The 10534-nt window shown below is 58.4% G+C and overlaps 1 protein-coding gene across 2 annotated transcripts; it reads left to right on the top strand.

Annotated features, from left to right (window-relative positions):
* The first annotated feature begins 371 nt into the window (after window positions 1-371).
* On the top strand, window positions 372-7067 carry SPDEF (SAM pointed domain containing ETS transcription factor). 2 transcript variants are annotated; one of them, XM_047101311.1, is made up of 5 exons: window positions 372-822; window positions 2902-3099; window positions 4116-4163; window positions 4256-4402; window positions 6853-7067. In XM_047101311.1, exons 1-5 carry the CDS (start codon window positions 387-389, stop codon window positions 7029-7031), a joined length of 1008 nt encoding a protein of 335 aa, XP_046957267.1. In that variant the 5' UTR covers window positions 372-386; the 3' UTR covers window positions 7032-7067. The 2 variants fall into 2 exon arrangements, with proteins under 2 accessions (XP_046957267.1, XP_046957266.1); XM_047101310.1 differs by lacking the exon at window positions 4116-4163 and having other exon boundaries at window positions 387-822.
* The last annotated feature ends 3467 nt before the right edge of the window (window positions 7068-10534 follow it).

The raw sequence follows: 10534 nt of genomic DNA on the forward strand, positions 1-10534 counted from the left end.
AAAGTTTACTTGTCCAGGCCTCAGTGTGCTCATCTACCAAATGGGGCTACTCATGCCTTCCGTTGTGAGGCTTGAATGAGGTCGAGGACCTCAGAAGGGTGTGGTAAGCACACCACGTGGGTAAAGATTTGCTGCTTTCAGCCAACCTGGCTTTCTTGGGGAAAGCTGTTTACACCTCACTTTCTTTCCCAGCCAGGAGCCTATCTGCCCAGCCCTGTCCTAACTGCCCAGTGACCCGGAAGCCCCAACTCTCTCCCTGGCCCAGTGGGCCCCTCATCCCCATAACCAGCTTAGTGGCTCCCACGGGGATGGGGAAGCAGCCAGACCCTGATTGGCCTTCCTCTCTTATTTCTGCAGACACAGCCACCAGCCCAAGCAACGGCGGCATGGGCAGCGCCAGCCCGGGCCTGAGCAGCGTGGCCCCCGGCCGCCTCCTGCTGCCCCCCGACGCTGTGTTGCGCACGGGCGTGGAAAAGGCGGCCGCGGGGGCGGTGGGGCCCGAGAGACGGGACTGGAGCCCCAGCCCGCCTGCCACGCCTGACCAGGGCCTGTCTGCCTTCTACCTCTCCTACTTTGACATGCTGTACCCTGAGGATGGCAACTGGGCCACCAAGGGCCCCGGGGCCAGCTCTCGGGAGGAGCCACCTGAGGAGCCCGAGCAGTGCCCTGTCATCGACAGCCAAGCCCCCGGGGGCAGCCTCGACTTGGCACCGGGGAGTCTGACCCTGGAGGAGCACTCGCTGGAGCAGGTGCAGTCCATGGTGGTGGGCGAGGTGCTTAAGGACATTGAGACAGCCTGTAAGCTGCTCAACATCACTGCAGGTGAGCCTTTCCGCACGTCCCCCTCCGTAAGGCGGGCCGCAAGCAGGGCTGAGGTCGCTGGGGGTGTGGGGGGCCGCGCAAGGTGCACTCTGGCCACCCCTGGCCCGGCCTCAGCAACACCAGGCATGCTGGGGATTCTGCACATACAGTCAGCCCACGGCACACAGCAGCTGTGAGCCTGGGAAGGTTCCTACCCTCTCTGCCCCAACTGCCGGAGGCAATGCAATCAAGCTCTACACCATCTGACCCTCTACCCACCCCCCCAGAGGCGTCTCCACGCTCGTCTCATTTGCTCTGCTCCAGCCACACCTGTTTTTTGCTGTGCCCACGACCCTCACGCCCCAGGACCTTTGCATCTCCTGGTCTCGCAATCTGAAACGTTCTTCCCCCAAAGAGTTCCTCGGCTCACCCCGTGCCTCCTTCAGATCTTGACTCAAATGGCACTGTCTTGATGAGGCTTTCCCTGCCCACACCGCCAACTCTTACTCCTCCTACCTGCTTTATTTCTCTCATCGCATGGACGGTCCGATGCCCTGCATATTTTATTTATCCATTTTATTTGCTGTCTCCCCAATGGAATGTACACACCCCGAGGGCAGGGATTTTCATTTGTCTGGTTCCCTGCTACATCCCCAGTTTCTAGGATGGCGCCTCGCACATAATAGATGTTCAATAAACAGTAACTTCTGAATATGGCAGGCTGTGTTCTAGCACTGGGGAATAGAGTAGGGAACACAACACAAAAGCCCCTTTATCCACTGAGCAGACATTACAGTGAGGGAAACGGATCGTAGATAACTAGATAAATGTGTGTCACTGGTCCGGTGGTGATGAGGGCTCTGATGAGGAGGGGGCATTAGGAGTCCAGGCACACGTGTGTGCCTGGAAGGTGCGGTTGTGGGGCTGATGCTGTGAGTTGAGGGGCTGCGGGGTCTCCAGCCTCCTGTTCCCACATCGTCTCTCCAGCTTTGGGCAGGCCTGACCCATCTCCTGGGTCCCCGGATCCCGGCATTTTAGCATCCCACGCTCGTGCTGCTGTCACACAAAAAGTCTTCAGGCGCCCCTCAGGCCCAGCCCCTCCTCCTCAGAGTCATCCAGGCCCGGCCCCCGCCCCCAACCATCCCTGCAGGTGCCCCATGCCCGTCCTGCCCCTGGAGGTTTCCCCGTTCTGCCTCCTCTCCCACACCGGGCTGGGGAGGGGCCTACCCTCTGAACAATGGAGACAGAAACAAATTGCTTTGACCCTGGGAAGGAAAATGGGTTTATGGAGTGGGGGCAGCCCAGCCTGCAGGTCATCCAGCTAGGGCACCAGCTTAGGCCACAGTGTTCACTTGGAGGCCCATTGTGACTGTGCCACCAGCCCAGCCTCCACCTTCAGGCCCTGCCAGGCTCACCCCAGAGCAGCTCCCTAGGGAACCTAGCCAGTGACTCTCTTCCTAGCCTCTGCGGCCTGGAGAGCCACATCATGACCGCCCGGTGCCCTGCCATTTATTCGCTCAGTGCTCGTGCACTGAGCAGCTAGTACGTACCCGGCCCTTTGTTAGCTGTTGGACAAGAGGCTACAACTCTCTGTGCCTCAGTTTCCTCATCTGTAAAATACGGTGGAGATTAGGATTCGGGTTGCAGGACTAATTCCTGGTTGGGTTTTTTCCCTGGTTCCTTGAAGGGTTTGGAGAAGGCAAGAGGCAGCTGAGAGAGCAGCTCAGGTGTCTCTGGTTTAATGTCACCGCCCCCTCCAAGGAGGGGGCTTCCTGAAAGGCCTTCTGAAGGGACTGGAGGGGTCGGGGGAACCCGAGGTCTGGGTGAGGTGGGGGGTGCAGAGGCCCCAGGCTACCCTGCCCTGAGCCAAGTTTGTTTTTAGGACCCCGGTTCCTCTGCCTCACTCCCCTCTCTTCTTGGGTGCCCCCTCCACAGGGCCCCTCAAGGCCCTCTCTGGCCTGGCCTGTTCTCACCCCAGGAGCACACAATCCGGGTCACAAGCTTCCAGTTCCCACGGGCGCCCCACCAGAGCAGAGCCGGCCACATTCGGGGCGGTGGCCTCGAGTAGCCCGTGGAACTGAGGGAGTGTCTCTTGTCCAGACCCCGTGGACTGGAGCCCTGGCAACGTGCAGAAGTGGCTCCTGTGGACAGAGCACCAGTACCGGCTGCCCCCCGTGGGCAAGGCCTTCCAGGAGCTGGGGGGCAAGGAGCTGTGCGCCATGTCGGAGGAGCAGTTCCGCCAGCGCTCACCTCTGGGTGGGGACGTGCTGCACGCCCACCTGGACATCTGGAAATCAGGTGGGACGCGGCATGGGTGAGAGAGGCGCCTCCCGAGGTCCGAGCCAGGGACCCTGAGGGGGGCGCTAGGCTGGGACTCCTGCCAGGGTCGCTCTCTGCTGGGGAAGCAGCTGGTCGGTCCCAGTCCGGACTCTGTTCTAAATCTCAGAGTCTCCCCAGATCCTGGGCCGACTCACCAGCCCTGACCCACTCCCAGCCCTGGGCAAACCCACAGCACTTAGGGCAGAGCGTGTGGGAAGTTAAAAGGTAGGAGTCGGACTGTGAGAGCGCGGACGGCATAGCTGATGGGGACCGTGGGGACCACGAAGTCCTCCTCTGTCCTTTTGAAATTGTGTTAGTCTGTTCTGTGTTGTCTTCCATTAAAGGAGTAATGAGGTAATCAGTGTGCATGAGTTCTCAAAAGACCATAATGGAAATAGTACCGTGAAAAGGAATTTCCCCCCTCACTCCTGACCCCCTGCCTTCCAGTCCCCCTGCCTAGAGGCAACCACCGTTACTGGTTTCTTGGGTACGTGCTGGAGAGAGTCTACGCACACAACAAGCAAACACACACGTGTGGTTTTCACCCTTTTGTAACATGGATCGTGCCAGAGTATCACACTGTTCCACTCTTGGTTTATCTTGGACCTGGCTCCCCAACAGCATTTCTACAGCTGCCCTATTTCTAATGGCTGCGTGCCAACCCCTTAATGTTTAAATCACCTCGCATCCCACTGCGTGCCCTGCACGGAGCTGCATGCTTTGGGGGAGGCAGTGCTTGCCCCACGAGTCGAGGCCCCTGCCCTTAGGGGTCTGGGATCAATAAAGGCATGGGACCCACTCACATGTATGACCAGTAGAGACCGGTGTCCTGCTCCCGCCCAGTAGCTGGCAAGTGACTGGCTAGAGAGCCAGGTGGTGATGGGGGCAGAAGCTGGCTGCCTCCATCCACGCCGCTTGGCCTCAGTCCCACCCGAACACCCTCTTCTGCCCTCTGGGTCTGCCCTGGGTCTCAACCTTCTCTCCTTGCCCCGCAGCGGCCTGGATGAAAGAGAGGACTTCTCCTGGGGCGATCCACTACTGCGGTGAGCCAGGGCCAGCAGGGAGGGACCAGGGCTCTGGGGTGCAGGGTCGAGGGGTGGCGCCCCACTCACCGCCCCCCTCCCTGGCTGCCCAGCTTCCACCAGCGAGGACAGCTGGACCGACAGCGAGGTGGACTCCTCCTGCTCCGGGCAGCCCATCCACCTGTGGCAGTTCCTCAAGGAGCTGCTGCTCAAGCCCCACAGCTACGGCCGCTTCATCCGGTGGCTCAACAAGGAGAAGGGTGAGCCGGGCTCCCCACGCGAGCCGCGAGGGGATCGGGCCTCACTGACGCTGGCGGGAGCCTGCTGGCCTCCTGCCAGGTGCCAGGCACAGGGATGGCTGGGGGTTGGGGGCTGGGGCAGGGGAGCCGCCCCTCGCTTTCGCCCCGAATGCCGGACACGCTGCCGTCACTGGAGCGTCAGGATCTGCGTGCAGCTTGTGTCTCCTGACCAAGCTCTGTCCTATACAGGACCCCCAGCTCCACACGGGGCCAGGGACATGCTAGGGACTTAATACCCTGCCGAGAACTGGACACAGTCTTCCCCTTCAAAACATCATAGCTTCCCCCCATTGTTGGGGCGCCTGGGTGGCTCAGTCGGTTAAGCGTCCGACTGCGGCTCAGGTCATGATCTCACGGCCCGAGAGTTCAAGCCCCGCGTCGGGCTCTGTGCCGACAGCTCAGAGCCTGGAGCCTGCTTCTGATTCTGTGTCTCCCTCTCTCTCTGCCCGTTCATGCTCTGTCTCTCTCTGTCTCAAAAATAAATAAACATTAAAAAAAATTAAAAAAAACAACAACAACATCATAGCTGCCTCAGGGAGACTGATGTGCCCAGTGAGAAATACCACGTGGGCCTCATAGGCAGTATTAGATTTCCGAGAGGCCACATAAAAAAAAAAAAGGTAACAGGCGAACTTTTAAAGTTTATTTATTGTGAGAGAGACAGAGTGCAAGTAGGGCAGGGGCAAAGAGAGAGAGAGAGAGAGAGAGAGAGAGAGAGAGAATCTCAAGCAGGCTCCATGCTGTCAGCACAGAACCCACGTGGGGCTCGAACTCATGAAACCCTGAGATCGTGACCTGAGCCCAAATCAAGAGTCAGATGCTTAACCAACTGAGTCACTCAGGTGCCCCTTAACAGGTGAATTTAATTTTAATAAGCTTTTATTTAATCTAATATTACAGATTATTAAAATTTCAACACATAATCAATATAAAAATTACTAATGAGACATTTTTACTAAGTCTTCAAACACTGGTGAGTATTTTACACTTATAGTACATCTCAATTCGGACTAGCCACATTTCAAGTATTCAAGGGCCACATACGGCTAGTGGCTACCTCACTGGACAGTGCAGGACTAGATGGTGTGTGTGTGTGTGTGTGTGTGTGTGTGTGTGTGTTGGAAAAGACTCAGAGCCAAGAAACCTGGGTTCTAGGCCCTGTCCTGTCATTAGTAGCTATGGGTATTGGGACCTCAGTCTTCTTATATGTAAAATGGACAGGATTCATTCCTCCAACAAACCTTCACTGAGTACATCCTCTGGTTCCACACCAGCCCAGCCAACATTTACGGAGAATAAGTGTCCCTTTGGTGCAGGGCGGATTCAGCTGCACCCCGTCCTCGAGGGACCTGCAGGTTATAGGAGAACCAGCAGTGAAATGAGCTGGGGTACAGAGCGTGCCGGGGCTGCGACAGGGCGGTGGGGGCAGCTGTGCCTTGTTCAGGAGGACTTCCCGGGAGTGGTGACTTGGGCTGAGTGTGAAGGACAAATAGGGGCTAGAGGGGGTGGAGAGAAGTTCCTGCACAAGGCACGGTAACCCTCGTGTCTATTTGAGACTTAATGCGAGCCCGGTCCTCAGGAAGACGGTTCCATGATAGACTTCTAGGGAGAGGAGATCAGGGAGGGCAAAGTGGTCTGGGAAGGCTCCCTGGAAGGAGTGTGCTGGCTTGGGTTTTGCCAGGAGGGTTTAGAATGAGAACTGGGATTGGTAACAATGTAATAGTTCCTCCCAAGGGAAACTTCTGTCGGACTCCGCTGTAAGCACTTTCTGTCGCCACTCAACAAACGGTAGTCATTACAACCCCCTCCACCCTCACAATAAAGGGGCCTCAAACAGCTTCTCGAGGTAGAATATGGCAGAGACGGGCTTCAAACCTAAGGCAGCCTGTCTCCAAATCCACTCTTTTCCCCACCTGCTCTGAATTAATCCTACCAGAAAGGGCCGTGTTGGCTTCGGCTGAGGATGGCAAAGAGGTCTTTCAGGCTTGGGAGCTGCTGGTCAAGGTGGTGGGGGCGGGGGCGGAAGTGGGGATGACCTTGACAAATGAGCTGTAGGCACAGCTCAGAGCCCCACAGGGCTTCTGCGCAGGGTGTGCAAACCCCACAGTAGGAGCAGAGGCTGGCAGGGGCCAGGCCCTCGGGGCCCCAAATAACCCGCTAAAGTACGCAGGCTCACCCTGCACTCAGCAGGTTTGTGACCCCATAGTATCACTTATCACTTACTGGGGCACAAATTTCTTTAACCCTTGCTGCCACCTTGGGAGTAGATAGTATGCCCCCCCCCCACGCCCCCAGCCTGGCCCTCACCCCCCACCGCCGACACTGACCTGCTGGTTTTGGTCTTTCTCCCTCCTGGCACACCCCCCCCCCCTTGCACTGCTGGCTCTCTCTGGGCCCACCTGCTCCCCCAGGCATCTTCAAAATTGAGGACTCCGCTCAGGTGGCCCGGCTGTGGGGCATCCGCAAGAACCGGCCGGCCATGAACTACGACAAGCTGAGCCGTTCTATCCGCCAGTATTACAAGAAGGGCATCATCCGGAAGCCAGACATCTCCCAACGCCTCGTCTACCAGTTCGTGCACCCCATCTGAGGGCTGCAGGCCAGGCCCTAGGCCTGAAACTCGCCCTCGCCAGACCTCCCTCCTGCCCACCCCTGCCTCTGCCGGACCCTGAGCTGAGGGAGACTGCAATCTCCTGGCGTCGGAGTCTTAGGGCCTGGAGGGGACGGCCCTCTGCTTCCAGGGGCGTAAATGAGCTCTCCGGGGCCCGGGGGACCCCAGGGTGGGAGTGCTTCCTCCTCGGGCCTGACTGCTCACATGCCCAGTTCCCTGGAAGATGGAAGGAGACAGGGCTGTCCTCAGTGTTCATGGCTCCCCGGGGAAGGCCATCCCTCCACCCCAGCCTCTGACCCCAGAATTTCCAGAGCAGAGCCGACAGAATGACAGTGACTTAGCCAAGGCCACTAGCAGTCCAGTGCTCCCTGCTGCCCCATCCTGCATCATGCTTGGCGTGGTGCTAGGAGGCGTCTGTGCCCCCGAGTCGGGAAGCCTGGGGTGCTCCTGGGAACGGATAATAAATATACTAGAGGACTACCGTGGCCCCAGTGTCTGTGCAGCGAGTGAGTGGCACAGCCCCGAGGCCACCACTGCTCAAAGTGGTTGTGGTCACAGTGGCCTTGGGGTGGTCACAGGGGGCTTCCTGGGGGAGGTGGCATTGAGGGGAGTCTAAACGGAAAAGGGTAATTAATTGGTAGAGGCAGTGGGAGAGAGGCAGTGAGCCTTCAAGGCCTGGGAGGGGCTAGAAACACCCTCATCTCCTCCCACCCACATGGGGGCCCATAGGAAGGAGCAGGGCTGGGGCTGAAGAGGGTCTACCTACTTAGGCAGGGGGAGGTGGTGGCGTCCTCCACGGCCTCTTGCTGTGCTGTAGATCGGGGGCTTTCTGCCTTAAGTGGCCAGGGTGCTAACCCTCTTGCTAGGGGCCCCTGAGCCCTGGTCTCTGCTTGGCCAACCAGAATGGCTCTGGGATGGGGCAGCAGGGGTGAGGAGAGAGTGGGCACTTCAGCCCCCACTATGAGACCCTGGCTCGACAGCAAACGGGTGGAAGAGAGGTTGACTTGTTTGTGGTGTCTCTCTTGGAGGGTCCCGGACCTCTGCCATGCCCTCTGCCGAAAACCCCACGGGATGGGGATAGGTAGGGCTCAGAAGGTCTGTATGTGTGCTGGGGGGGGAGAGGGGGACCTACCACCCACTCTCCTGGGGGCATCAACTGTCTCAGCTTCCTCACATTTGCTCAACAGTGACCTGAGGGCCGACTGTGTGCTAGGTATTTCTACTGCTTTTTTGTCATGAACCCTCCCAACAAAACTGTGAGGTAGGCGTGACTCCCCTATTCTGTGGACCATGAAACTAAGGCTCAGAGCAGTTAAGCAACTTACTCGGAGCCACACAGCCAGCCAGCAGCAGAACCAGGAGCTGGACCCACAAGGACAGCGCGCTCTCTGCGCCTCCACGTCTCCCGCTTTGTGGCTGGTCGGCACCTTTGGCCTCCATAACCCGTAGATTCTGATGACAGGCTTCCAGGAGACAGGACTGGGAGCCTGTCAGTGCTGCCCAGGCCACTGGGGGTTAAATGCTGCCCTATTCTGCTGCCTTCTGCCCTCAGCAATTTTATTGTCTCCAGAAGAAAGTTTACTTCTGCCAGTGAGCAAACACCGCCTTGGCATCTGTCAGTTGGGACTGGACTGGCAGGAGGAGGGGGCCCTGCCCCAGGCCTGTGCCTCGGCCGTCTGCCTCCTCCCAGGGAGGGGGCCGCCTGGGACCCTGGCCAGAAGTCAGCTCAGCTCTGCTGAACTGGTTTTTTCTCCAGCCTTCTTGACCTGCCCCCAGCCGAGTCCCTGGAGCCACCTGCTTGCAGGTTCCCAGCTCGACCCGAACCTGGAGCGGCTTGGGGTCTTGGGCTGGGGCTGGGAGGGAGGAAAGGAAGGGGAATTAGGGGTCAGGAGTGGGGCACAGGAGCTACTCCAGAAAGGAGAGCTGTGGGGGGCTGAGGCAGGTCCCCGCTGTGTGGGTCTGCCACAGTGCACACATCCCCTTGGCAGACACACACCCATCCGGTGACACTTTGTGTGCTGACAGCAAACTTCAGAGTCCTCTTCTTCCTCCTCCGCACACCTGTCCGGCAGAACTCCCTCCAGCCTGCTATTCCCTGACCCTGCTCCCGGGACTCTGCCTGCAGTGCTCCCCACAGCTGCATGGAAGAACCTGCACAAAAGGCAACCTCGTCTTTACTAGAAGGCTCTTCTGTTTGGCTAAAACCAGGGGCTTGTCACTGGAGGTGGATCTGGGGGAGAAAGGACACAAGGTGGAGAACAGATCACCCGCCATCTCGACCTTTTCTCCCTGTCCAGAGGCCAAGGGGACAGCAGCAGGGGCAGGGGAGGCGGGGGGGCTGCAGTATATTTGCCTTGAATAATGGGTTTGTGTCAGGGCCCTGCCAGGCTGCCGGGCCCAGAGGGGCCTCAGAGAGACATCCGACCTGACGGGGTGAAGCCAAGGCCGGGGTGCGGGTGAGGACGTGGCGAACTGGCTGCAGAACTCCAGCCCTGGCCCAGAGGGGACCTAGCTGGGGGTGGGGAGGCTGGAGCAGGGCTTGGGCAGGGTGTGGGCCCGGCAGGGCACAGCCAAGGGTCCAGAGCCTCGGTCCTGCCCACTCCCTCGAGCGATCCTCCAGGAGGAGCCCTCCCAGGGGTCCCACACAGAAATGCTGTCAGAGGACAGGCAGGACACAGAAAAACATGGCATGACCTGGTATCACACCACAGAGAGCCTGGGACTGTGAACAACCAGGAACTACAGGCCTCGGCAGTCACTTTTACAATTTTGATTTTAAAAAATGGGGCTCCTGGGTGGCTCAGCCGGTTGAGTGTCTGACTTCGGCTCAGGTCATGATCTCACAGTTCGTGAGTTCGAGCCCCGCGTCGGGCTCCATACTGACAGCTCGGAGCCTGGAGCCTGCTTCAGAGTCTGTGTCTCCCTCTCTCTCTGCCCCTCCCCTGCTCATGCTCTGTCTCTGTCTCTCAAAAAAATAAAAATTTAAAACCTGGGGGCACCTGGGTGGCTCAGTCAGTTAAGCATCCGGCTCTTGATTTCCGCTCAGGTCACAATCTCATGGTTCGTGGCACTGGACCCCATGACTCTGATAGCACAGAGTCTGCTTGGAATTCTCTCCCCGTCTGTCTCCCTCCCCTACTCATGCGTGCTCTCTCAAAATAAAAAACGTAAAAAAAAATCCAAACCTATTTAGAGGTCAAACCTTGAACTTGAGTTTGGGACCCCAAGTATCCCAATGCTCTTGGTCAGTGCTCATCACCAGGCACCCAGAACAGTAGGGTCACACCATCTGTCACCCTCCCTGTGCGGCAGGACCCGGGGCCCCGGAAGGTTAAGAGACCAGCCGCCAGCCCACTGGTGGTCAGCCAGGACAGCACGCAGCATGCTGGGTACCATCCCCCCTGACAGACACCCCTGCCACAGAGAACTCTCAGCTCGAGAGACACACAAGACTCAAGAGGACCACATCCAGCCAGGTTGAC

This window comes from Lynx rufus, unplaced genomic scaffold, assembly GCF_022079265.1.
Source record: "Lynx rufus isolate CCGP_SWC_20201006 ecotype Redwood Valley unplaced genomic scaffold, mLynRuf1.p SCAF_6, whole genome shotgun sequence".
Taxonomy (NCBI): domain Eukaryota; kingdom Metazoa; phylum Chordata; class Mammalia; order Carnivora; family Felidae; genus Lynx; species Lynx rufus.